This window comes from Ovis aries, chromosome 3 (genome assembly GCF_016772045.2).
Source record: "Ovis aries strain OAR_USU_Benz2616 breed Rambouillet chromosome 3, ARS-UI_Ramb_v3.0, whole genome shotgun sequence".
NCBI lineage: Eukaryota > Metazoa > Chordata > Mammalia > Artiodactyla > Bovidae > Ovis > Ovis aries.
Genome location: NC_056056.1, coordinates 7450143 through 7478131, shown reverse-complemented (window position 1 = coordinate 7478131; position 27989 = coordinate 7450143). Strand labels below are relative to the sequence as shown.

The 27989-nt window shown below is 41.0% G+C and overlaps 2 protein-coding genes across 3 annotated transcripts in view; one reads left to right on the top strand and one right to left on the bottom strand.

Annotated features, from left to right (window-relative positions):
* Positions 1-372: 372 nt before the first annotated feature.
* DOLK (dolichol kinase) lies at positions 373-2445 on the bottom strand. The gene has a single exon (XM_004005586.5). It carries the CDS (start codon positions 2142-2144, stop codon positions 528-530), a length of 1617 nt encoding a protein of 538 aa, XP_004005635.1. The 5' UTR covers positions 2145-2445; the 3' UTR covers positions 373-527.
* A 98-nt stretch (positions 2446-2543) lies between these two features.
* The window catches only part of NUP188 (nucleoporin 188), a 41859-nt gene continuing 16413 nt past the window's right edge, over positions 2544-27989 (top strand). Inside the window, exons 1-15 of one of the 2 annotated variants that reach the window (XM_027966324.2) lie at positions 2544-2587; positions 8349-8403; positions 9732-9805; positions 12584-12668; positions 13225-13305; positions 13790-13834; positions 17749-17841; positions 17979-18098; positions 19995-20206; positions 21229-21343; positions 22204-22404; positions 23274-23363; positions 24670-24735; positions 25645-25764; positions 26532-26658. In XM_027966324.2, coding sequence (XP_027822125.1) covers positions 2556-2587; positions 8349-8403; positions 9732-9805; positions 12584-12668; positions 13225-13305; positions 13790-13834; positions 17749-17841; positions 17979-18098; positions 19995-20206; positions 21229-21343; positions 22204-22404; positions 23274-23363; positions 24670-24735; positions 25645-25764; positions 26532-26658 — 1516 coding nt within the window. In that variant the 5' untranslated portion in view covers positions 2544-2555. Of the gene's footprint in view, positions 2588-8348; positions 8404-9731; positions 9806-10901; positions 10957-12583; positions 12669-13224; positions 13306-13789; positions 13835-17748; positions 17842-17978; positions 18099-19994; positions 20207-21228; positions 21344-22203; positions 22405-23273; positions 23364-24669; positions 24736-25644; positions 25765-26531; positions 26659-27989 lie in introns of those variants that run through there. The other variant, XM_060411685.1, reaches the window with a different exon arrangement.

Below are 27989 nucleotides of genomic sequence, written 5' to 3'. Positions count from 1 at the left end.
CTGTCCCTCACTGATGTGGCCCTTTTGCACTTATGTGCAGGCCCTGGGCTGGACACCTCATTCACGTCACTTCACCAGACCCTCACCCCATGAGGTGCAGGATCTTATTATTATTCCCATCTTGCAGACAAGAGAACTGAGACCCAAAGAGATTAAGTGACTCACACAGTTAAGAAGTGATTCAGCCAAGTAGTCTGACAAGAGTGGACACCAGAACCTGAAATGTTAACCCCTCTGCCCTACTACCTCCAGAGTCTACTCTGGCCCCTCAAGGATTGCAAGGCAGGGGCCCTATAGCACACTCAAGCTCTATGAGCTGTTGCACTAGACTTTAAAGCCTTTTTGCATTTTTAAATATCAGCAAAACTAAAACCAGGGGTGCTTTGATTTTTATTTTAAATCTGAATCAGTTGAAAAATTAAATCTGCTTCTTCCTATCTTGGCTCTTCAAGCCCAAGTGGCTGGCTGCTCTGGGGACCATTGGTCCTCCCCATGTCCCTGCTTCCTCCATCGCTAATGCACAGCAGCTAGGCCATCAGCAATATCAAGAGGTACAGAGGCAAAAGGAGATTGTCTATCTGCGTAGTATAGGCTTCCAGGAGGGATACGGTGCTGATGGATCCCAAAATCCAAGCATAACTGTAGTTCAGGTCCACTCCACTGTCAAAGATTAAGATCAGAGCTACAGAAATGATCTGGGCAAATATAGATGTCATGGTTCCCTCAAAAGTCTTTTTGGTTCCAGGCCAGCGAATCTCCCCCATGGTGCTGCCGAATATGGAGGCCACAGTGTCACCCACACCGACGGCCAGGACGCCTGCATAGGGCACTAGGGCCCTGGCTCCTCCTAAGCTACCCTTCTGTGTGCAGGGCCTGGGGACTAACCAGATGGGAAGAGACATGCCTAGGAGCAGGTAGATGTGGGTCAGGATGAGCGGCCCACTGTCTCGTTCATCCAGGAAGAGGGACAGAAGGCTTCGCAGGGTATGGCCCAGGGGCTTGATGCGGAAATAGCGCACATACTCCAGGAAGATGAAGACAGCCAGACATACGGTGGCGGCCACATAGAGCAAGGGCCGGTCCAAGATGATACCTGGGATGTAGGTGGCTACCACAATGAAGTGGAAATACTTTCGAGCGATGGTGGGGGCTTGGTGCTTCTTGGACTCGGAAGATGACCGCTTGGCATTCTGGTACAGAACCACCAGGCAGGCCGCGGTGGCCAGCAGACACCAATAAACTAGGAGGTAGACTCGGGTCTCTGTCTGGAAGAGGAACTGAAAAAGCCACAGCAGGGGGTTCCTGCGGATGAGGCGGTGCAGCCAGGGCAGGACGACGCCAAGGCCCAGGACGCAGGTCATGAGGTGGAAGAAGATGGAAGAGGCCCAGGTGCCCGAGTCCATGAATACAAAGAGGGTGCTGAAGAAGATGCCCATGAGCACCATGCCTACCACTACCACGAGCAGGAAGAAGTCCAAGGGGTCCCCCTGGCTTTCCACCACAGTGAGAGAGCGCTTGATGAGCTGGTTGAGCATGAAGCTGATGCCACCCAGGACCAGCAGCGCCTCTCCAGGGGTGAAGCAGCGAGGCAGCAGGTACAACAGGATCATGTTGAGGTACACAAAGATCAGCAGGGCCTCCAGGACCTCGATCACCTCGCCAACACTCAGCGAGTGCTTCATGATGTAAATGATGACGCCTCCAGCCAAGCCAGAGATGACGCAGGTGTTGGTGGGCACCGGGCGAGTGATGCCCAAGGCCAATACTGAGGAGAAGAGGGCCACTGCCATGCCCGTGGCTGCCACCACAATTCCGAACCGCTCGAAATATGGGTTCCCCGCAGCCTGGCAGCGCTCCTTCATAACCAGTCCTAGCAAAGGCATGACCACCGAAGCGGGCAGTAGGCCGCTGTTCGCGGACATTCGGAACTGAAAGACCGCGCTTCCCTGCTGTAGGAGCCGGTCCCATTTGTACTGAACGTAGAAGGCCTGCACCGCGAGGGCCACGGCGCACCACGAGTATCGATCCCACACGGCTGCGTGGATGCTCAGCACCACTACGAACACCACCGCCGCCTCTGCCAGCACGGAGCCACTCAGCGGAGCCCCGGACCCAGGGGTCGGGGGAGCGCACTCTCGGGTCATGTCTCTAGACTCCGGACCCACGGAAAACCGGGGTGACTAGGGATGCCTTGGACTCTGGCCCTTTAACCCCCGCCCGGCAGACAGCGGTAGCTTCGCCTTGCCAGCACCTTCTTTCTCCGTTCTTCAGCTTCCTCCAGAAAGGAAGCTCCACTGTAGGCCACTCTATGCTGCCTGGGAGTCGGCGTCAGGCTTTCCTCCACCAGTTCCCACTCACGGCGTAGACGTCTCCCCTCTGCCACCTCCCTCACAGCCTCGGCCGCGCTTGCCTGGGGTTCCTCACCTCTCCCGGCAACGCCATGTTGGCCCCGCCCCCGCACCCACGTGACGAAAACCCGGTCCACGCCCTGGAAGCGCGCGGTCACGTGGGCGTGGCGTCTGGGGGCGGGGCTGGGGGCGCGCGCGCGCGCGAAGATGGCGGCTGCCGCCGGCGGTCCGTGTGTGAGGTGCGGAGCGGGCCGAGTCGGCGGGGATGACTGAGGCGCGGGGTCCAAACCAAGCGCAAGCCGGGGCGGGAGTTGAGGGCGAGATGTGGCGGCAGTGGCAGGATGAAGGCCGGCTAGGTGTACGGGCGCCGGGACGGGAGGCGGTTACGGCCAAACGGTCCCCGCGCGCGGGGATATGAGGCGACTTCTGTGAAAGGGGGGCCGGCGCCTCCCCCCTTCCCGAGGCGCCGGCCTCCCGTCTCCTCACCCGGCCCTTCTCCTTCCCTCCCCTCTCCCGGCGGCGCGTCCCTCGGCGCCCCCTCCCCCCCTCACCGCGCTTCCTGTCCGGTGTGACGCTCCCTCGAGGCGCGACGGGGAGCTTCGCGGTTGCCCGGGGGAGCCCCCACCCGGTCCCCGCCGCAGCCTCCCGTGCCCGGCGGGCTCTCCCCCGGTTCCGCCATGTGCTCTTGCCGGGAGGTCTGTTTCGCGAGTGGCGGAACCACCTCCTTGCGGTTTCTGCCCTTTTCCGCCGCTCTTTCATTCATCCATCTAGTTGTTTTCTCTTGCACTGATTCCTTCAGTCGGCATCCCGGGCGCTGTTACTGGGCTTTAAAAGGGCAGGAAGAGAAAATATTAAAAAGACAGTTCTTACTAGCGTACTAGCGCCAAACCCTGGCGACGCGCTTTCTGGTTCTCCGCGTTATCTCCTTGAACTCCCACAACTCTGGGGAGGCACCTTGTAATTTACAGATGACTCACAAACCCAGCTCCCAGCTGGAGTGTCCCACTCGGAAGCTTTAGCCGGATCGCCGCACTTGCATCTCTCACTTGTAGCTTCAAAGTGTTCTCCATTCTCCCTTCCACCCGTCCCGCCCAACCGCGCCTGCCACTTTTTTTTCCCCCTTGTTCCAGCAACGTCTCCCCACTTTTTTGTCCTCTTCACTTAACTGCTGTAGCCTCAACACCCAGAAGAGCAGTAATAGACTCTCAGTAAATGTTTATTCCACTTGTCGCTTCTTTCACCTCTCTGTTGAGTGAGATTTTCATCTGTGGAATGTCCATTGAACTGCTTCTGAACTTTGTGAGAACCGGTTTGCTTCTTCCTCCATCCGTTGTGTCATGTCAGCTCTTATGTCGGGCAGCATCGTGGTCACCGTGCTTTCTTTTTCTCAGGCTTATCTTACAGTCCTTGTGGATCTTGGGTAAAGTTTAGCTCCTGCAGGGCAAGGCGGCTTCTTTAATGAAAGGGATTTTTACTTCCGTGGTATTTCCAATCTCTTAGTTGCTTTCATCCAAAGGTTTCCAACCACGTGGATATCTCTGATTATTTCCTATTTCCACCTACTCCAGCTTTTAGAGAAGTGGAGTTCCATGTTGTCTGCTAGAACATTGGGCTGCAAGTCAATAAATTTTTTGAATCTCACTTTTGAGGCAAATTATTTAATTTCTGTGCCTTAGTTTGTACTTATCTCAAATTTATTTACTTGTTGTGCAAATAAATGACAGATACTGTAGCACTTATTTCATTTCTTGAAAGTATATGTAGATAATGTTACCCTGAGGCTTGAATTGGACATCACAATTCCAATCTTGTCTGTTGAGTCTTGAGAATCACCTGCTCAAACCTCCAGGTCTGTTTGAGGTGAAGTCTTCCTTCAATCCCTGGGTTAGTTCCTAGTGATCACTGTCTTCTCTGACTCTTTTCTGTCATTTGTGGTTATATTCCTTGTAGTGTCTAATTGTTAGGGTCCTGCCCTTTGGTACTTTCTACTTTTTAGCTGAATGTGTTATGTTTAACATCCTTTATCATTCCCAACACTAAGTTTATGAGTGTCGTGAAGGTCTTAGATTTATTTGGTTTCCGTTATTCCTAGATCATAAATGTGTAGGAATTGAGGAGCCAGTAACACTCATTTCTAGGATGATTTCCTTTCTGATAAGCTACAGTTTTCTCTTTTGTTCTGCCATGTCTTGGCACTTCTGCATGTAATTTTTTTTTCTAGTTTTTCTGTTCCAGTTAGTTTGCAGGTCTGAAAGGGACTTGGAGTTTTGTTTTTTTAAAATTGATTTGTTAGTTTTTGCTCTGCTGGTCTTCATTGCTTTTGTGTGGGCTTTTTTTTTTTTTTTTCAGTTGTGGTGAGCAGGGGCTACTCTTTGTTGTGGTGCGCAGGCTTCTCATTGAGGTGGCCTGCTGTGTGCCAGCCCCGGTATTAGAGTATGATATACCACTGTAGGACAGAAAACTTCACCTCAGTCTTTATCTGCTTGCAGAGTGAATTCCTGGGTACAACTTGACGCCCTGTCTTACAATGATTAAACTTTGGAGTCTTGCAAGCCTAGGTTCAAGCCCTGGTTCCATTAAATATTAGCTTTGTGGCCTTACAGAAGTTACTTAACCACTCTGAAACCTTAGTTTCCTGATGAGATGATACGGATAGTATTTGCCTCATAGGTCAGTTGAAATATTCAGTAAGACAAAGCATTAAAGACTTAGCACGGTCCCCCACATAACTGCTCAGTAAATGTTGGCTCATCTTGTTAGCCAGCTTGTTTTCAATAAACATTATTTTTGACACCTTATAACAAAAAGACCATGCTATGACTTGGTTTTGCAAATGAGAATATTTCTAAAGAAATAGCTATTTTCTTCTTTTAATTAGTAAGTATAAAAGTTACTGCATTACTTCAGTCTTGTTTTGTAGCAGAATCTTTTTCTCCCCTCTCCACCCCCCAAAAAAGCCGATTCGTCAGACATAAAAGGCAAAAAAAAAAATCTATACTGACCAGGTCTTTGACCTGCTCCTCTGAGACAAACTGATGCCCTCCAGCAGTGGTGATTTAGGAATTGATTTTAAAATGTAGATTTCCCAAGCCTAACCTCTGAGAAAGTGTGGTTCTGGGAATGACCAGGGTTCTGCAATGTTACTGTATTGTTTTCAGTTGATTTGGCTGTTTGGCCTGAGGACCAACTTCATTCTGAGAAACACTCTTTTGGGAAATTGTTTGTTTGAACTGTATGGATTTTGGTGTAACAAATAACCCACAGCTTGATTTGAGTAAACAAAGAATTCTGGATCCTGGCAGGTGGTCCTTGAGTACAGGTGGTGGTATTCTGAGTCTCTTGGGAATCAATGCTACCTACTTAGCTAAAGTTCTGAAGGCAAATGCTGATAAATTAGAGCTCACTGGTGCCCACGCTTCTGAAATTGGAAGATGTACGATCCAGAAAGAGTAATTTAACTCAGGCATACCAGAGCCTTCAGTTAATAATAAATTTCTTTCCATTAACTATGGGATACTGTTAGCCCCATTGTTAGCTATTTATTATATGATAGATACCTGATGTTTTTGGTGCAAACCAGAAGCTGTCTTGGGTAAAGTGAAAGTAGTATGCTGCTGCTGCTTAGTCACCTCAGTCGTGTCCAGCCAGGTTCCTCTGTGCATGGGATTCTCCAGGCAAGAATACTGGTGTGGGTTGCCGTTTCCTTCTCCAGTGATAAAGTAAGAAGTGAATGAAGTCAAGTTGCTCAGTATATGACATTTTAAATAAAGCCTCCCTTTATTTTTTGCTAAGTCAGATTTACCAAACAAATAGGTTAGATGCTTATTGTCTTTACAAAAGGCATTCTTTAAAAATTTACTATACATTTCTTTAAACAGTTTGCTTCTGTCTTTATTTCTTAGGGCTTGATTTAGTCATACCTTTTAATATAGTTTATCAGTACAAAGGGCATACTTGTTTCATCAACTGAATCTAATCTCCTAATTTTAAAATAGTGAATGCTTTCTTGTTATCAGAAAAATGATTTATAGTGATTCCACAGTGCAGTTGTGGGAGTTGGTGATTATTGATTCAGCAGAATCGAAGTTGTTTTCTTAATAGCATTAACCCTTAGGAGAGAGATTTATGATTTTAAGATGTCTAATTTAATCCTCTTTTGATGGAAAAATCCTAAAAGACCATTTTTAAATAGATAGGGCTAGTGCTTTGTGTTTTGCCTTGATGAGGAAAAGATTTTTCAATTTATCCTCATAGTTTATATAACTTGCATTCTTCTTGGTAACTGTCTAATATATTTTATTAGGACCTTTTCATCTTCTCTCTGAAGATGGGCTTTCCAAACTGTTAATTGTTTCAGGTAACTCTTCTAGGGCTTACTTAGAATCTCCCCAAATATAATCCCTATGCTTTTTATAATCCTTTCTTGAGATAATTTCTTTATGGCTGCATTTTGAAATTTAATTGTAGATTAAAAAAAAACAAAACACAAAGCAAGTTTTCCTGAAATTCCGAAGGCATGGCTGAGGGAAGGAAATGGGGTTAGCGCATAGTTGGGCGTATATTTGAAGAGCTCACTGGATGGGAGCAGGGACTCTATGCGTGCTTTCTTTTCTGGTATCAGTTTGTTTTTTCCCCCATTTGTTTATTTATTGGCTGTGCTGAGTCTTCTTTGCTGCACTTGGGCTTCCTCTGCTTGCAGCAACTGGGGGAAGCTCGTTGTTGCGGTGTGGGGGCTTCGGTGGCTTCTCGCTGCAGAGCATAGGCTCCAGGCATGCAGGCTTTAGTACCTGTGGTATACAGTCTTAGCTGCTCCACAGCACATGGAATCTTCCTAGACCAGGGATTGAACCCGTGCCCCTTGCGTTGACTGGGCTGTGGTGTGCTTTGTCTCTCGGTTGTGTCCGACTCTTTGCGACCCCATGGAATGTGTAGCTTGCCAGGCTCCTTCCTCTGTGGCAGGTGGACTGTTACCCACTGTACTACCAGGAAAGTTCTAATTTCTTGGTTTTGATAGTTGGACTGTGTAAGATGTCCTTGCTTTTAGGAAAAACACACTGAAATGTTTACAGAAAAAGGAATGTGTCTCTAATACGATTTTGTATAGTTTTGGGGAAATGTGTGCATGTGTACACATATGCAGATATATGCATGTTTGTATTATATATAATTATACAGATGCAAAGAGGGAGAAAGAAAATAATAAGTAATAGTTGGTGAATCTGAGCAAAGCATATATGAAAGTATGATGTAGGAAGCGGAATTTGCTTCTGTGGCTCCATGCTAAAGAGAAGACAGAGGCTGTTCTGGGCGATACATGCACCGGTTCACCGTGTTCCTTCATGCTTTTTGTCCTCTTGCTGTGATGTACTTTTATTGAAGGACTCACTTTTTTTCATCTCAGTCTCCATATTTCCCAGAGGTGGCACATTTCTCCAGAAATCTTCATATGCCTGTTGTTGAGTGATGAGCTGATCGTCTTGGAGGGTCTTTCTGGGGAGCCGGGCAGGGTGGGAGGGCAACTGTGACTCACTGTGGGGTCAGGGACACTGGTGGCACAGGTACTAGGGAGTACTCATTGGGGTGAGCTGTGCTGGAGACCACCATTTGACACCAAGACCTGGCCCCACCTCTCCTGTGTTTTTATTTGGCTTCTGTATTCAGCACTGCAGATACCACCTAGTGGGAATTCGTTAAGGAGTGAGTGAATGTAGTGCCATCTGTAATGACTGTTGACTTTGCTTGATTGAGAAAGTACATTATGTCATGTATTTCTGGAGGTGATGGGAGTCCTGAAATAGATTAGTCTTTTTCTAGATTCTTGTTCCTTATTAGTCACTACATATTAATGAAAAGGGAGGAGACAGAAATACTAAATTGAAGCATCTTTTTAGCGTAGAAGATGTACTGTATTTCATTAATTACTATGTTTCATTAATTCTAAAATATACTTTTTTTTTTCCCAAAAGAGGAAACTTACCTCTGCTTTCTATCATTTTTCAGGAGCAGTAGAGAACTGTGGACAATTCTGCTAGGAAGGTCAGCTCTGAGAGAACTGGTAAGTGTTATGTTCTTGGATGGATTCTGTGGTTCTTTGTGTAGCTTTTATTACCAAAAAATATTTTCCTCCTTCTCTTTGAAATAGGAAGTAAACACCTTTTTTTATTCCTAAAATTAATTCCCATTATATTTCTAAAAGAAGCATTATGCATTCCCCAGTTCTCTTTACTGAAATGCAGTGTTGTCTTACAGCCTAGTTGTTGAAGTTTTCCAAGTCTCTACTTTTCTTTGTATCTTAGTGATTCCTTTTCTAAAAAGATACCAGTGCTACTTGATTGGCTGCTGGAGGGTAGGGGTACAAAAACCATTTTACCACTGCAGGCTAGGAAAGATTCTCAGATCTTTCCTCTATCTCATACTGACTTGCCTTTTCGTCCTTTTCCACTTAGCTAGCTGCTTAGGTCACAGGCTGAGGTTTTTAGGGCATTTCCAAGTGTATAATTAGTAAAGAACAATTCTTCATGTTCATCCCCCATTTCTGACTCTGTAAGGATAAAGTTAAAACAAAAGTGAAAGTTGCTCAGTCTGGTCCGACTCTTTGCGACCCCGTGGACTATAGAATTCCTGGAATTCTCCAGGCCAGACTACTGGAGTGGGTAGCCATTCCCTTCTCCAGGGGATCTTCCCACCCCAGGGATCGAACCCAGGTCTCCCACGTTGCAGGCAGATTCTTTACCAGCTGAGCCACCAGGGAAGCCCAAGAATGCTAGAGTGGGTAGCCTGTCCTTTCTCCAGTGGATCTTCCTGCCCAGGAATGGAACCGGCGTCTCCTGTGTTGCAGGCGGATTCTTTACCAGCTGAGCTACATGGGAAGCCCTAAAGTGTTAAGATGACGTTCAATTATTACTAGTGTTGTGATTATAATTAACATAATAAATGTTACATCTTTCTTAGAGTTTTAATATTTTTTTTTGTATGCCCTCTTCTGATAATTCCACTTCTGAGAATATATCTAAAAGACAGAAGTACTGAAGAAATTTTGGGCACAAGCTCTTTACCATAGTATTATTCATATGAATAAAGAATTACAGCCAGCTTAAGTATATCTAATATTAGAAGAATGGTAAATGAAATATGATCTAGTCACTTGATAGAATATTATGCAACCACTAGAAAGGATGTTTATCAAGATTTTCATAATAAGGTTAAATCATTATGTTAGAATGTTAAGCAAAGAAAAGCAGGCTATAGAATTCTATATTCAAAATTATTTCAGCTGTGGGGAAAGATACGTGTTAAAAAGACTCAAAGGAATATGTTATCTTCAGTGTGATCGTAGAATCTGATTAAAATCGCATTGGTATAACTTCCTTCTTTTTTTCCCAGAATCAGATTGAGGCAGAGCTGAATAAACATTGGCAGCGGCTGTTAGAAGGACTTTCTTACTATAAACCTCCCAGGTATGGCTATTCTGTGGGTCTCATTTGAGTAATTTCCCCGAGGAACCTGGGATAGATGAAACCATCCTCATGTAGGATTTTATTTTATTTTATTTTTTATTTTAATTGGAGGCTAATTACTTTACAGTATTGTACTGGTTTTTGCCGTGAATCAGCCATGGGTGTACATATGTTCCCCATTCTGAACCCCCCTCCCTCCCCATCCCATCCTTCAGGGTCATCCCAGTGCACCAGCCCTGAGCACACTGTCTCATGCATTGAACTTGGACTGGCGATCTGTTTCACATATGATAATATACCTCATGTAGGATTTTATGATACTAATGGGTTAGTTAGACCAGAGAGAACATAATTTGGTTAACCAGGGAAAAAGAGTATGGCACATTTTTTTCTGTCTGTTGAAGAAAAGGAAAATCCTTTTAGAAATACAGTTTTGTCAAATCTGTTGTATAACCGTAGTATTGGGAATGAGGCTTTATTAAATACTCAATTAATACTCCTAATATTTATTTCAGTCCATCATGTTTGTGTGAGAAACTGTCAGCACCAAATGCTAGGATATAGCAGTGAGCAAGGAGAATAGCAGCTGACACTTCTGTATTGTTTATTGTGTACCAATTACTGCTCTAAGCACTAGACTTACAGTAAGTTATTTAATCCTTACAACAGTCCTTTGAGATAGGTAATATTTTTATTCTTTGTTTGAATAGATTTTTTTTTTTGCTGGGCAGTGGAAAAGAATAATAAAATATAAAGTGGTTAAAAAGAGAGTAAACCTTATAAGGCCAGACTCTCTCAATCCCTAGTCCAGGTCTCATTCTGTTATGCCTCACAGTTCCCAAGCTGCCCCCACTTCCCTTCTGTCTCTAAACACCTGTTGATTTTTTTACATCGTCGCCTTCCATCTTCATTCCCTTATGTTAGTGAAGAACTTTTTTTTTCCCTTCTGCCATAGTTACATTGAAGTAACTCCTAGATATCATGTTTTTTTTTAATCTGTAAATACTTTACTAAGTATCTAGGATAGATGAACTTAAAGAAGATAAGCACTATATGATCACGTTTAGGTATTTTTATTATTGTTTCCATTTTACAGATGGGGCAACTGAGACACAAAGAGGTTAAATAACTTGCCCAAGGTCACACAGCTAGTAAGTGGTAGAACCAGGATTCGAACCTGGCAGTCTTACTCCAGTGTCTGTGTTCTTAATCATCATTCTGTGTTGCCTCTTTCAGAACTTGTTGTTTAACTTTATAGTAGCCTTTGTGTTGTGAATTTTCTGTGAAATGTGAGAGTCTCTCTTAAAGAAACAAATCCAACAACAATATGCTTCAATTCACAGAATGGGCATTTGTGGTATGAGTTTCTTTTTTTTAAGATAAAAGTTCCCTTTGTAATAATATGAGATTTAAAGTCTGACAGACTTTTTTTTTTCTTTTTAAACTGCAGGCTTAATTTGAATTTAACACAGATTTTTAGCCATTAAAGACTTTTTTTTTAATGTCCTCTTTGTATTTCAGGATTCAGACCGGGGAATCACATTATATTTAGTTGTCATGTCCCCTTAGCTGTTAGCTGTGACAGTGTATCAATTTTGCCTTGATTTTCATGACTTCAAATAGTTTTGAGGAAGACTAGTCAAGTATTTTCTAGTATAATGCCTTCAATTTAGAACTGTATGATTTATTATTATTATTACTATTATTAGATTGAGGTGGTGGGGTTTTGGAAAGAAAACACAGTGGTGAAGTCTCATTCTTACCATATCATGGCAGAGGATACATGTTACCCACATGAAGTCACTGGTGATGTTAACCTTGCTCACTTGGGTAAGGTAGCGTTTGCCAGATGTCTACTCTGTAAAGTCACTTTTCTCTTCCCCTCCTCTGTTTATCAGAAGTGAGTCACTTGGTATAGCCTACTTTGAGTGTTGGGGGTGTAGTGGGATTAAACCACCTCCTGAAAGGGGTAGCATGTATCTGTGTTACTGAACTTCTTCTGTAAGGAGGATTGTTCCCTTCTCCCCCGTTTGTTTTATGTATATATTTATTCACTCTTTCATTTATTTAGATCATCATGGACTCATTTATTTCATTCTTTGTTTATACCTGTTCCAACTTTGGCCATGGGGCATCCTTTCAGATTTTTGCTATGTCCCCATCCTCTTGTTTTCTGAGTATTTTCTTACTCTTTGGCATTACAAGATGCTCCAGGCTCCTCTAGTCTTTTCCCCACCCCAGCTCTGGACTCAGCCATTTCTCCAAGGAGTCCTAATACCTTTCATTAGAGAATGATGTTAGAAATAAAGATCCGGGTGCTGGGTGTGTTCGCTGCTGCTGGGATGTTGTAGCATCTAGGCCGTCCCAGTGGACATAGCTAGGTAATATATGTATGTACGCTAACAGACCTGGTTTTAAATTTCATGTCAACTTTATTAGCTGTGAGATTTTTGGTAAGTTATTTATTCTTCCTAAGTGTTGGTAATTCCATTTGCAAAATGGGGATAGTAATGTTTGCCTTCCAGGATAGTACTAAGGATCAAAATAATTAATGTCTCTAAGTATAACTACAAATAATGTAATTATAACTATAGTTTGTAACAGACATATACTGTGTTTATTACTTAGACATAGTTTTGTGTTATAAAATCGGTAGAGATAAACTTGTGTGTGTGTGTTTTATAGGCACCTAAAGAGCAGAGAAAGGTTAAGTATTTTCATTTAAAACACCTAGAGAGTCACTGAGAATGAAAAAATGATTCACTGTTCTTTTCATAGTCCAAGTTCAGCTGAAAAAGTGAAAGCTAGTAAAGATGTAGCTTCACCACTGAAGGAACTGGGTTTAAGAATCAGCAAGTTTTTGGTGAGTAAAAATTAGCACTGGCTTCAGTTTATTACCTGCAAGGTGGATATGCATGGTTTTACTGTTAGTGATTGTTGGTGAAAATTCAGTTTAATTCAGTTTTAGAGTTAAATAGAGCATATTATATTTAAAAAATGCCCAGGCAGCAACTCTTCTTGCTAAAAGCCACAAGTCAAGTTGCCTGATCCTGTTTACTGCACATCATAGAGTCGTCTTCAGCATGCTTGTGGTGTTCAAGTTGACTAGATTGCATTTAAATACATAGCTGCTTCCTTTCAATTTTGGAAACCCAGATCATGCTATGTTAATCTGCTTGGTGAATAAGCACAGTTGTTTCTGACATGTAAATTTAATTGGCTGTAAATTGCACGTCAGTGGCTGCTCCTTTTTTCTCCTATTGAGTTAAAATTGTTACGTTTATGAAATCTTTTAAAAGAATTTTTGTTTATTCAAGTTCTGCGTTCATTCCAGAGGACAGAACTTCAGGTTGCTTTGCATGCTCTGTGTGGTTTCTGACTCGAGGTGACTGTTCCTCCCTTATGGCTTCTGTTTGTAGGGTCTTGATGAAGAACAGAGTGTGCAGTTACTCCAGTGTTACCTTCAAGAGGATTACAGAGGTACTCGGGACTCACTAAAGGTTTGTAGTTATGTCCAGCTTCCTTCTCCTGCATTTATCCTTTTCCTTGTTGATTTTAGACACTTCATATAGTTTTGGTACCAGTTCTTTGCAGCAGAGATGGGTGATTAGATACAGCCATTCTCAGGAAAAACCTTGTAAACTTTAAAAGAGGTATGCTTAAGTTGGTGTCCGTCCTCAGATATGGAGGGGTTGAAAGGCCAAAGATTAATGTGTTAATCATAGAATCACAGGGTGTTTGAGCTGAAAAGGACCTGAGATAACGTCTAGCCTTTCCAGCCCCTGATTTTTCATATGAGAAAACTGAGGCCAGAGGAGAGTGGCAGGAATTTAAGCACAGACTTGGATATACTTAGGTAAAAAACATATCCAGAGATGAATGAGCAGTTTTAATCTTGAAGGATAAGGTGAAGATGCTTACCTTTTTCTTTGTTAATTGATTTTGCTTGTAAGATGGCTCTTTGACTGCTCTTTCTTCCTTCAGACGGTGCTGCAAGATGAGAGGCAGAGCCAGGCCTTAATCCTGAAGGTCAGTGCTAGTCACCATTTCCATTCTTTGATGTAAAATTGGGCAACAGCTTCTTGACCGAGTTCTCCTGAGCACTGCTGGCTTTGACTTCTTGTTGAGTAAGCATTGATGTCGTAATGAACAAGCTCATTATTTCATTTGTGAAACAAGAGGCTTTCCACTGGACCCAACTGAAGCCTTTTTCCATGACAGATTCTTCAGCCACTGGAAATGGGAACTGGTCCATGGATATTTTTTCTCTCGGTGTAAATGCAGTAGGACTAATTTAAATTTTTTAATTTCTTTATTTCCCCCAACCTCCAAAGTTGTCTTTTCATTTTATGATTTTCTTTGCTGTGCAAAAGCTTGTGACTTTGCTTAGGTCCTATTTGTTTATTTTTGCTTTTATTTATTTCTGTTGCCTTTGGAGACTGATCTAAGTGTTGAAAACATTGCTACAATTTATATCAGAGAATGTTTTGCCTTTGTTCTATTCTAGGAGTTGTTATGGTATCATATTTTATATTTAAGTCTTTATGACATTTTGAGTGTATCTTTGTGTGTGTTATGAGGAAGTATCGTAACTTCTAACTTGATTTACATGTGGCTCTTCAGCTTTCCCAACACCACTTGCTAAAGAGACTATCTTTTTTTCATTGTATATTCTTGCCTCCTTTTTTGAAGATTGACTGTAGGTGTGTGGGTTTATTTCTGGGCTCTCTGTTCTGTTCCATTGATCATATGTCGATTTTTGTCCTAATGCAACGCTGTTTGGTTACTGTAGCTTGGCAGTATTGTCTGAAACTTGGGAATGTGATGCCTCCAGTTTTGTTCTTTTTCCTCAGAATTGCTTTGGCAATTCTGGGTCTTTTATGGTTCCATATACATTTCAGTATTATTTGTTTTACTTCTATGAGAAATGTCATGGGTAATTTCATAGGGATTTCATTAAATCTGTAGATTGTTTTGGGGTAGTATTGCTATTTTAATGGGCTTCCCTGGTCGCCTAGACAGTAAAGAATCCATTGTAATAATATTAACTCTGCCAGCCCAAGAGCATGGAATATCTTTCCATTTCTTTGAATCATCTTCAATTTCCTTTATCAGTGTTTCATATTTTATAGTTCTCAGCTTATAAGTTTTTCACCTTTTTGGTAACGTATGTTCTTGAGTATTTTATTTTTTTGGTGTGATTTTTTATTTATTAGTTTTTTGGAAAATTTTACATTGAAGTATAGTTGATTTACAATATTGTGTTAGTTTCAAGTGTATAGCGCAGTGATTCAGTTATCAGTTCAGTTCAGTCGCTCAGTCATGTCTGACTCTTTGTGACCCCGTGGACTGCAGCACACCAGGCCTCCCTGTCCATCACCAACACCCAGAGTTTACTCAAACTCATGTTCATCGAGTCGCTGATGCCATCCAGCCATCTCATCCTCTGTTGTCCCCTTCTCCTCACGCTGTCAATCTTTCCCAGCCTCAGGATCTTTTCCAGTGAGTCAGTTCTTCGCATCAGGTGGCCAGAGTATTGGAGTTTCAGCTTCAGCATCATTCCTTCCAGTGAATATTCAGGACTGATTTCCTTTAGCATGGACTGGTTGTATCTCCTCACAGTCCAAGGGACTCTCAAGAGTCTTCTCCAACACCACAGTTCAAAAGCATCAATGCTTCAGCCCTCAGCTTTCTTTATAGTCCAACTCTCACATCCATACACGACTACTGGAAAAACCATAGCTTTGACTAGACGGACCTTTGTTGGCAAAGTAATGTCTCTGCTTTTGAATATACTATCTAGGTTGGTCATAACTTTTCTTCCAAGGAGTAAGCGTCTTCTAATTTCATGGCTGCAATCACCCTCTGCAGTGATTTTGGAGCCCAAAAAATAAAGTCTGCCACTGTTTCCACTGTATCCCCATCTATTTGCCATAAAGTGATGGGACTGGATGCCATGATCTTAGTTTTCTGAATGTTGAGCTTTAAGCCAACTTTTTTACTCTCCTCTTTCACATTCATCGAGAGGCTCTTTAGTTGTTCTTTGCTTTCTGCCATAAGGTTGGTGTCATCTGCATATCTAAGGTTATTGGTATTTCCCCCAGTGATCTTGATTCCAGCTTGTGCTTCATCCAGCCTAACGTTTCTCATGATATACTCTGCATAAAAGTTAAAGAAGCAGGGTGACAATATACAGCCTTGACGTACTCCTTTTCCTATTTGGAACCAGTCTGTTGTTCCATGTCTAGTTCTAACTTGCTTCCTGACCTACATACAGATTTCTCAAGAGGCAGATCAGGTGGTCTGGTATTTCCATCTCTTTCAGAATTTTCCACAGTGTGTTGTGATCCACACAGTCAAAGGCTTTGGTATAGTCAATAAAGCAGAAATAGATGTTTTTCTGGAACTCTGTTGCTTTTTCGATGACCCAGCAGATGTTGGCAATTTGATCTCTGGTTCCTCTGCCTTTTCTAAAACCAGCTTGAACATCTGGAGGTTCATGTATTGTTAAAGCCTGACTTCAAGAATTTTGAGCATTACTTTACTAGTGTGTGAGATGAGTGCAATTGTGCAGTAGTTTGAGCATTGTTTGGCATTGCCTTTCTTTGGGATTGGAATGAGAACTGACCTTTTCCAGTCCTGTGGCCGCTGCTGAGTTTTCCAAATTTGCTGACATATTGAGTACACCACTTTCACAGCATCATCTTTCAGGATTTGAAATAGCTCAACTGGAATTCCATCACTTCCACTAGCTTTGTTCGTAGAGATGCTTCCTAAAGCCCACTTGACTTCTCATTCCAGGATGTCTGGTTCTAGGTGAGTCGTCATACCATTGTGATTATCTGGGTTGTGAAGATCTTTTTTGTATAATTCATCTGTGTATTCTTGCCACCTCTTCTTAATATATTCTGCCTCTGTTAGGTCCATACCATTTCTGTTCTTTATTGAGCCCATCTTTGCATGAAATGTTCCCTTGGTATCTATTTTCTTGAAGAGATCTCTAGTCTTTCCTATTCTACTGTTTTCATAAATTTCTTTGTACTGATCACTGAGAAAGGCTTTCTTATCTCTTCTTGCTATTCAGTTATATGAATACATATATATCCATTCTTTTTCATGTTCTTTTCCCATGTAGGTTATTATAGAATATTGAGTAGAGTTCCCTGTGCTCTATCGTAGATCCTTGTTGATTATCTAGATGTGGTTTTAAAAGGGTTTTTTTCTTTTACTTTCCCTGCCTGATTATTTCATTGTTAGTGTGAAGAAATACAGTAGATTTCTTATGTTAATCTTGTATTTTGCTACCTTGCTGAATTTATCAGTTCCAGTAGTTTTTGTGTGGAATCCTTAGGGTTTTCTATATATAGGATCATGTCAGATGCATATAATGACAATTTTACTTCTTTTCCAATTTGGATACCTTTTCTTTTTCTTCTCTGATGGCTGTGGCTAGGACTTTCAATCCTGTGTTGACTAGAAATGGTGAGAGTGGGCATAGGATCTCATTTTAACATGGAATTTGACCATGAATTCTGAAGTAGTTTCCTGTTCTCATTAAACATCAGTTGCAAGCAATTAGGACATACACTAGTGATATTTTTATATATGCCTTCATGTATTTGGCCTGTCAGTTTATAGCATTATTTGTTACTTGAATGCTGAAATAAGAAATCATGCTAGAAAACTTATTTTTATTATTAAATAATTCCTTTTATCTTGTATGACTGTACTTGTATTCTATTTCAAGAAGATCTTTTGCTTTTTTGGCTTAACACTGTGTTTCCATTTCTGTAATTTCTTATATAGTTCAAGAATTATATATGCAGTTTTTCAGGAACTTCTCCTTTCACATTTTTAAGTGACTTCTTTGTCAGTAAATTTAAAATTGAATATCTTCTATGCAGAGGTGAGTAACTGATTTTGAGTCTTTGGGTTCTTCCCAGATTGCAGATTATTACTATGAAGAAAGAACCTGTATTCTTCGTTGTGTCTTACACCTTCTCACTTATTTCCAAGATGAAAGACACCCCTATAGGGTAAGCCCATTTAGTCCTCTTGGTTCTCTTTACCCTGTAAAATTTAGTCTTTTTAAATAATTTATTCATATTTCTGTTCATTTGAATATTTACCTTTTACTAAAGATGCAAGTTACCCTGTTTTGAATTTTTTTAAGGTTGAATATGCCGACTGTGTGGATAAATTGGAAAAGGAGCTAGTTACAAAATATAGACAGCAGTTTGAAGAGCTTTATAAAACTGAAGCACCAACATGGGAGACACATGGAAACCTCATGGTATGTGGTTATTGGGCCCTCCTGTAACTCTGGAAAATTGTGTATCTTTGCTTATAGAGCTCCAGGTTAAATTATTGATTTACTTACTAACTTAAAACATTTATAGATTATCACTTTTTAGAAAAGTTTGAAAATGTCATATGAATCAAAACATTAACTATGGTACTTAATTTGGGCTTTTCTCTTGACTTTATCAACCCAATTAGTTTATTTTTTTTTCTTACCCGAAATATTCTCTTAATGGTTAATGAAACTCTCAACCCAAGATTTCATCTTCATTATCCTCATCTAGTAAGCGTATGACATTAAGTCTAATTGCTTTATCCTAAATCTTAAACCAATCTGCATTTATAGATTTATAAATTAGAATACAATCTTTTATGTTTTGGAAACAGTACATGTTTATTAAAACAATTCAGCCAAAATATAGACAGTAATTATTTAAAATATTTAATTGAAGAAAAGAGCTCACTTATAGTACAAAAGCAGAGATTTCTCAGGAATAAGCTTATGACAATCCAGAATTTAAGCGAATAGAACTTTAAAATGCTGAAAGGAATATCATAACCAAATGGAAAGACATGGCACACTCTTGAAAATGAAAATTCAGCGCTGAGTGTCAGACTTTATTTTAACCTATAAATTCAGTGTGATTCTAGAAAAAGTACTAACAAGTATTTGCTTTGCCATTTATTTTGGAACTAGACATACAGTTCTAAAATTTATTTGAAAAATAAGTAACAGTAACCAGGAAATTTTTGAGAAAGGAAGATTAATTTTATTATAAATAAGACTAAAATAATTTTAAGATGGCATTGGTACATGAGTAAATAGACTGAAGACTAGCACATAGTGAGCAGAATGTCTAGTATGGACCAAATGCTGATAGGAAGTTAGTGTATGGTAAAAGGTCAATAGTGTTGGAACTACTGGGTAACCATCTGGAGAAAAATCGTCTATATCTCTTTCTCTTATTCCTTCTACCAGAGGAAAATCAGGGATCAATGATTTAAATTTTAAAAATTCAACCATAGAAGTACTAGAAGAAACATGGGAGGTGATTTTGTTTTTATGGGGAGTGGATAAGACTTTAAAAACTAAAACTCAAAAGCTATTAAAAGATAAGTTCAGCAGCATCAAATCAAAAACTTTTATAAGGCAAAACACCAAAAATAGTGCTATAAGTAAAGTCAAAAGACAAATTCATAGCACAAAGCGTTCTTAAATAGAAAGAATGCCTATAAATCAATAAGCAAAACTGAAGAAAAAACAGGCAAATGATATGAACATATATAAACACTCACATCCAGGGGTTGGGATAATGGGCACTTATATTTTACTGTTTGAATTTCTGTGTTTTTTTAATGGAAAACATTGTGATAATATCTGAAAATTGAAAAGCACATATTTCTTGACCTAGTAGTTTCACTTTGAGTTTATTCCATAAATGCATCCACACTTACATTTTGAAATGAGTAATCTGTAGCATCTCCCAGCTTTATTCAGGTATAATTTGCATCCAGTAAAATTCACTCATTTTGAGTTTTGGCAGTTGTATGTTTATATGCAGTAACCACCTTTGTGATCAGTATATAGAACATTTCTGTCTACCTAGGAAGTTTGTAGTTAGTCTGTGACACCTGACCCCCAGCAGCCGCTAGTCTGAATGAATGAAAGTGTATGGCATATTGCCGGAAGGAAAGACAAATACCTCCAACAGTGGTTGCCTCTGGGGATAGATTTGGATACCTGGGCAACAGAAATTGTAGGGAGAAAACTTTTTAAAATTTTATTTTTATACATGTATTACCTAATAAAAATAACTGTAAGGATTCAAATGTGTTTAAAATCTGACTTCATCTCTCTCCCACTCCCTTTTCTTCATTGGTTTTGCAGACTGAGCGCCAGGTGTCTCGCTGGTTTGTTCAGTGCCTTCGGGAGCAGTCCATGCTGCTAGAAATCATTTTCCTGTATTATGCATACTTTGAGATGGCACCTGGTGACCTATTGGTGTTAACCAAGATGTTTAAAGAGCAAGGATTTGGTAGTAGGCAGACTAACAGGCACCTGGTGGATGAGACCATGGATCCTTTTGTGGATCGGATTGGGTAAGTGTGAATGAATTGAAGTCTTAGAACTTATTCAGTATTTAGAGCATTGATATTAGAGTGGTCTTGTGAATGGGTGAGGGGAGGGGCTAGATACATTTTTCACTAATGGCTGGGGAAATAGATGAGTGTACTACCACTTTCCAGGTCATTCAGGGAGTAAAGACTTGGATTGAAAGGGATATCTTTTCTCAAAATAAGTATCTCATTCTATTCTGTTACTTACTGTTTTTCATCTAATGTGAAAAATCCATTGAGCAACTTATAGACCAAGCACAGTGCAAGTGCTGAGAAAACAGTGATAGATGGGACAGGTGTGTTCCCTGCCCTCTTTGAGGTCATAGGGTATATGGACTTTTAAATTTTATGGAAATGGATATATCCACATTTTGAGCCTATTTCCTCTGTGAACAAAGATACACATTTGACCAGTGAGTTGATCTGGGCTAGATATAATTGTTGGCTGTAGAAACATTTAGTACCGGATCTGTGCTTCAGTGGGCAGAAGCCACGTGAGACTATCAAGCATTTAAAATATGGCTGGTAGACTTCCCTGGTGGAACAGTGGTTAGGACTCTATGCTTCCACTGCGGGGGGGCGCAGGTTTGATCCCTGGTCAGGGAACTGAGATCCTGCGTGCTGCACAGTGCGGGCAAAAATACATAAAATTTAAACATAAAAGTTAAAACTAAAATAATATAAAATAAGGCTGGTCACGGAAATTCCCTGGTGGTCTAGAGGTTAGGATTCCGCACTTAAACTGCTGAGGACCCGGGTGCAATCCCTGGCTGGCCAACTAAAATTCTGCAAACCATGTGGTATAGCCAAAAAGTAAAATATGTCTGGTCAAATTGAGATGTGCTGGAAGTGTAAAATACCTACTGAATTTAGAAGTCTTGAATATGAAAAAAGAATGTAAAATAACTCAGTGTTTTTGATGCTGAAGTGTCTTACATTTTACCTTATTCTCCATTGAGGTTTAGAATAGCATGTATGACACCATGATACTGTTTTTTTTCTAGCTACTTCAGTGCCCTTATCCTGGTGGAAGGAATGGATATTGAATCCTTGCATAAGTGTGCTTTGGATGACAGAAGAGAACTGCACCAGTTTGCCCAGGATGGACTTATTTGTCAGGTGAACTTGAAATAGCCTCTTATTTTTTCAGACTGTTCATGTAGTTAGTAGTAAGCTTTTAACCACTCAACTATATTGCCACATAAAATTTTCCTTATTGTGGAATTTGTGGTTCTACACTGTTAATTAAGGGACTTCCCTGGTGGTCCAGTGACTAAATCTCCCAAGCACCCAGGGCAAAGGGACCCAGCTTCACTCCCTGGTCAGGGAACTGCACCTGAGTCAACTAAAGGTCCCATATGCTGCAACTAAAGATACCACATGCCGCAGGGAAGATTCAGGGTCCTGTGTGCTGCAGCTAAGTTCGGGCGTGGTCAAATATATAATAAATACATGGTTTTTTAAAAAAGCAGTTCATTGGATTTGGAAGAAATCTGAGATTTATTAATTATTTGCACAGCAGTGATAGTTCAATCCTTGAGAAAGAGTAGAGTCCCTCAGGGAGATGATAGAAGGACAAAAGGGGCCCAAGGACAGAACCTTGGGTGTTGTCTGCATTTATGCAGCATGTGAAAGAAGAGGAATAGGGAAGAACATTGAGATAGGATGGACAGAAAGATAGAAAATGAGAGATCTGAGAAAGTTCTGGAAGGATCAGGGACATTTTCTAGGAGTTTCCATTTGAGTGTATATTTTATCATCTTAAATTGACGCAACTAAAAATCAAGAGAGAAAATTGTGGGTAAAGGGAAGAGTAATTGAAGGGTCTTAATGAAGTGGCTGGGGGCTTGGGAGAGTAAAATGTTAGAATGGGAGAGAGGGGCCACTATAATATTAAGACTTATTAAGCATAGTGAAAGATCCTCTGAGAGTCTTGACCCTTTGTGTTAAGTGACACGGATGTATCCTCTTTTCATTAGGATATGGACCGTTTGATGTTGACCTTTGGGGACATTCCACATCATGCCCCAGTGCTCTTGGCATGGGCCCTCCTCCGTCACACTCTGAATCCAGAAGAGACGAGCAGTGTGGTCCGGAAGATAGGGGGGACAGCCATCCAACTGAATGTCTTTCAGTACTTGACCCGACTGCTCCGCTCGCTGGCCAGTGGGGGAAATGACGTGAGCATGCGAGTGGGCAAAGAGCAGGGTGGATGCTCGTTGATGAATCATTATTATGGTGATAATGACTGTCAGTGATGGGGATAACAATGATAATTTTGTAACCTTTATAGAGCCTTTATTGTGATAGACATTGTTCTCAGCATTTTCTGCACAGTATCTTGTTTGATCCTCACAACACTTCTGTGTATTGGGAATTATTACCCTGTTTTACATATTAGGAAATTGAAACTGAGAAGGGATGGTGTTTGCCCACAGGAACAATGAATTGGCAGTTGGTGGGTCCCTCTTGAACCTACTCTGTCTGACCCTTTGCCATTGTGGTATGCTGTGCCATTAAGTATCTCTTAAAACTTTGGTCATAGTGACTGGATAAATCTTTGGAGAGGGCTTATTCATTCAACTGTAACTGGATGAATTAGAAATTCTTTTTGAGTCTTGTGTTGGGGCTTAGTTTGAGTAGCATGGTTTAATCAGTTTGTTTTGACATGCTGAGTGAAACCTTAGCCAACTTGTTGGCACTCGTTGATATATCTCAGTGACAGTTGAGGCAGCTGCTTCATTCATACTGGCACATAGAGACTCTATCCTTTTTGTAGGCTGGAGGTGATTTTCCACCCTGTGAAAACTTTGATCATTTTGAAAAGGATTCCCTTTTGATGTTCTTGACTATACTGTAATGTGTATAGCTCCTGCTTTCTCCTTTCTTCCTTTGTCTTCCTGATTTTGGGACTAAGTTAGGAAAATTGTGAAGCCTCAGGTTCTCTTCCCATTTGTTTAGAGAGACTACATTAATGCGATGGGATTACGCCGAGCCTGGACGAGAGTGTTGTTACTCGGAACTACCCCTGACTCCTTTGTTGTTACAGTGTACCACCAGTACTGCGTGCATGTGTGTCTATGGACTCCTTTCTTTTGTCCTCACCTCCCTGGAGCTGCACACCCTGGGCAACCAGCAGGTCAGTGTCTGGCTTTCATGAGACTGTCTACACTGCCCAGCTTGAGTCTTCTTCCTAAAATACTCCTTTGGAGCTGATACAACACAGACCCATACACTTCAAGTATAATTTGCTGTTTATTGCTGTTTTTCACTTAATGTATTATAAAAAGGTGCATTATTAGTGATGTAAAAGTCAGAAAGTGCTGATAAAAAGAACAAACTGTAAGCCCACCACACAGGATAACCTATGTTAACAGTTTGATATATTCCCTTCCAAATGTAAAAATATAGTAGTTCTTTAGAAATGGAGTCACAATCTATATACTGTTCTGCCATCCAATTTTTTACTCTGTAGTGCATTTGTCCCAAACATCCATGGATGCTAATAAATTCTTGTGCAGTATTTTTAAAAAATGAAATATTTTAAAGATATACTGAAGGAGACAGATTTGTGTAATGAACCCTCATGATCCATCACCAGCTTCCAAATGATCAGGGCACAGCTGATTGTACTCATTTCTGCCCTTTCCCTCCTTGGTTACTTTTTTTTAGGAGGATAATTACTTTACACTATTGTGGGTTCTGCCACACAGCTACATGAATCAGCCATAGGTATATATATTTCTCTTCCCTCTTGAACCTCCCTCCCACCTCCTTGGTTATTTTGAAGTGAATCCTGGACAGTATTTACTTAATACGAATATTTTAGTGAAGCTTCACAACCTTTATCATATCTAGAAAAACGTATCTTCAAATAAGGTAGGACTCAAATTTCTAGTTGTAAATGTCGTAAGTTTATTATAAGTTTGTATTAAGATCTAAATAAATTAGATCCATATATTATTGGTTGATGAGTATGTCAGATTTCTTTTAGTCTATAGCTGTGCTGTTAATTATGATAGCCACAAACCACATCATTGTCTCCATCCACTAGTTCCCTAGAGCAGCATCCCAGACTTTCATGGCACCAGGGACCACTTTTGTAAAAGGTAATTTTTCCACGGACAGAGTAGATGGGGGGATGGTTCAGCTAAGCTGGGCCTAGTAGTACCTCACATTTACATGCATTGTAAGATTTGCAGTTTGTATCCCCGTACATTTAATCCTTAGGACAACATTGTGAAGCAGGTAATATTTTCACCCTGTTAGAATTTGAAGTTCACAAAGGTTAATTTCCTTACCATCTTACAATTCCTTTTTAATCCCAGAATTCTTTCTTACATAGTATATGAAGGCATTATTCATATTTTTATTTTAATAGAATGCAGCTAAAAGACTGGTTCAACCAGGAAAAATAAGCCATTTTCTTCTTCCCTCCTCAACAGGATGTAATTGACACAGCATGTGAAGTCCTGGCAGACCCTTCTCTCCCAGAACTGTTCTGGGGAACAGTAAGTATGTCAGAGGGAGTCATGCTGTGGTGTTCTCTGTCGTAGAATTTGTTTTAGTTCTTATACTAAGCTTTTAAGTCTGTTTTCTCATGTAATCTATACAAAAATTGATAAATTAGATAATAATATTCAATTTTGTGTGTGAGGAAATGTGCTCAGAGATGGGAAGTTAAATGCCCAAGCTAGTCACCACCGCTGGATGGGGTCAAGATGTGGCTCTGTCTGACTTGAGTCCCTATCCACAGTAGTAGCCAGTGTGTCCTCTCTCCTACCCACCAAGTCTTTCTTTCACATCGAGAGTCTCAGGCACCAGTAGTGCTCTAATTGCTGAACATGCCATTGGGTGATTATAACCATCTTAGAAATTTTCAGAGTACTGTTACGGGTTAGGGTAAGGATTTGGCTTTGGAGAGAACAGTTTCTCACTGGTATTTAGTCTTAGCGTTGACAGCAGCCTCAAGCCTCAAGGCCCAGGTGATGAATAAATCTTTTCTTTGAACTATGGCCTGAGTGATTGGCTGGTGTATTGCACCCTCTTTCTCCTGAGGTGTGGGAAACAAAATACAGATTAGGATGTGATGCTCACGTGTGGTGCTAACTGCTGACAGGCTGTGGGCACTGTTCATATCAGTAAGCAGATCATGTACAGCTAAATTGTGTTTTCCTGTGGCGAGGATGCCTAGCAGAGGTCACTGGAGGCAGCAGTAGTCTCTCTTCAGGGTCTCACTCGGTCAGTTGTTGAAGCCTTTTTCACTGGATGTTTAACATGGAAGTTTTAAATTATTAGAGAAATCCATCTACCTAAAGAAAAGGATTTATTTTACATTTTCTTATGGTTGCTGGGCAGTTCAGAGATGTGTTAATTTCTGGATAACATGCAGGTCAGTGACTTCTCCCCTTCTGCCATAGGAACCAACCTCTGGTCTTGGGATCATTCTGGACAGTGTATGTGGAATGTTTCCCCATCTCCTGTCTCCACTCCTGCAGTTGCTTCGAGCCCTTGTATCAGGGAAGTCTACTGCTAAGAAGGTAGGTTGTTCAGTTAGATGCCTGAATAGAACGGGAGATGTTTTTTAGAAGTTCTTTTTGCTTTTCATGTTGCAATTCCACTGCCATGGCAAGAATTAGTCTGCAGTTGAATGAAAAATGCTGAAGATATTTCCTCAGTTGTATAAAATTAAATTTTCTGAAGTACCTATTGTAGATATTGTGGGAGTAAGACAAATTGTGAAGTTCCTTAATCTCTAGTTTGAAGAGAATAATGGATATAAGAATTCAGTAGTAAAGCTAGGTGGGCTTCCCTGGTGGCTCAGCAGTAAAGAATCTGCCTGCCAATGCAGGGGATTGGGTTTGATCCCTGGGTCACAAAGATCCCCTGGAGAAGGAAATGGCAACCCTCTCTAGTATTCTTGCCTGGGAAATCCCATGGACAGAGGAGCCTGGTGGACTGTAGTCCATGAGGTTGCAAGAGCTGGACGCAGCCTAGACTAAATAAGAACCGTAAAGCCAAGTGGTATATAATTTATGTCATCTGAATGGTCAAGACCATACTGTTCAGGAGAGACAGCTCTCTGTGGAGTGAGAGGGTCCTTGAGTTGGGTGTTAAAGAGTAAGAAGGGTTTGACTTCATAAGGAGTGCTGCGGCAAGTCTCAAAAGAGTCCTAGGGATGGCTTTGTAGGAAGTTTGAGAGTCAGCACAGTCTGGCTAAAAGAGCAGAAAGCAGATGGGAGGCCCCTTAAATGTCCCTCAGTAAATGTATAGCTCTTTGGTTTTTTTTTTCCCTGTATGTTGGCAGGTGTATAGTTTCTTGGATAAGATGTCTTTCTACAATGAACTCTATAAGCACAAGCCCCATGATGTGATTTCCCATGAAGATGGAACCCTTTGGCGGAGGCAAACACCCAAACTCCTTTACCCTCTAGGTGAGAGAGACAGATGACCCTGGCTCGGTAGCCTCTTCCATGGCGTCTGTGTTGACTTTACTGCCATTTAGTGTTCCGTGGCAGGTACCTTTAAAGTGGATCCTCTCCTCCACTGTGCTTGTTGATTTGCTCTTAAATTATTGGTTTCTTACTGTTTTACATCGTTTGATTGTGTTACTTCAAAAATAGTGCTTGTTCATTATAACAAGGGAGATAGTACAGAGCTACGTTTTTAAACGTTCAAATCTCCATTCAGGCCCGTCTCCATCAGACGGTTAATGTTCAGAGTGTGATGTGTATCCTCTTACACATCTCTGTATTCTCTAACAGATTCATTCTACAAATTGATTTTATTACATGTAGATCTGACTCATTCTTTTTAGTAACTATATAATTACTCTTGATGTTTCATATTTTTTTATCTTTGACCTTTTAGAGGACATTTAGACTATGTCAGGTTCTTGCCACTACAAACAGTGCTTCTCTGGGGATATATACCTTTATATCCTGGTACTTTTACTTTTTAGTACATAGAATCCCTAAAGTGGGATTGTTGGGTAAAAGGGTGTATGCAATAAGATTTTTAAATACATGTCCACTGACAGATGAAATGGATTTTCTAAAATGCAGTATATATAGGTGAGACACCAAGTTTCCTTACGAGCCAAAATTTGGAAGAGTATTCAGCCTTAAAGAGAAAAGGAATTCTGACACATGCTATATATAACATGGGTGAACCTTGAAAACATGATACTAAGTGAAGTAGAACAGTCCAGAAAGGATAAATACTGTACGATTCCATGCATATGAGGTACTTAGAGTAGTTCGGTTTATAGTGACAGAAAACAGAATGGTGGTTGACGGGCTGGGGGCTGGGATAATGGAGATGACAGGTTAATGGGTACGGAATTTCAGATTTGCATGATGTAAACAGGTCTTTGGGTTGATGGTAGTGAAGGTTGCATAACCATGTGAATGTATGTAATGCCACTGGCCCGACAACTTAGAAATGGTTAAAATGGTGAGTTTTATGTATTTTTTTTTACCATAGTTTGAGAAAAATGGTAGAAAATTTTTGAGTGGATTGTGCTGAATTAAGTTGTAGAAAAACAGCGATTTCCTTTCCTGCTGGCAGCGTGTGAGAATTAACAGGTGTAAGCTCTTGTATATTCCACGTGCTCAAGGAATAAAATGTGGGAGGCATAGCCTTACTCTTCTAATCTTTGCATCGTTAGTGACTTACCTGGTGACCCGGGCACCTGCTATCCTGTAAGGTGGTCTTCCTGTAGTCATCATGTGAGTGGAGAACCACTCTGCACTCAATTGTTTTT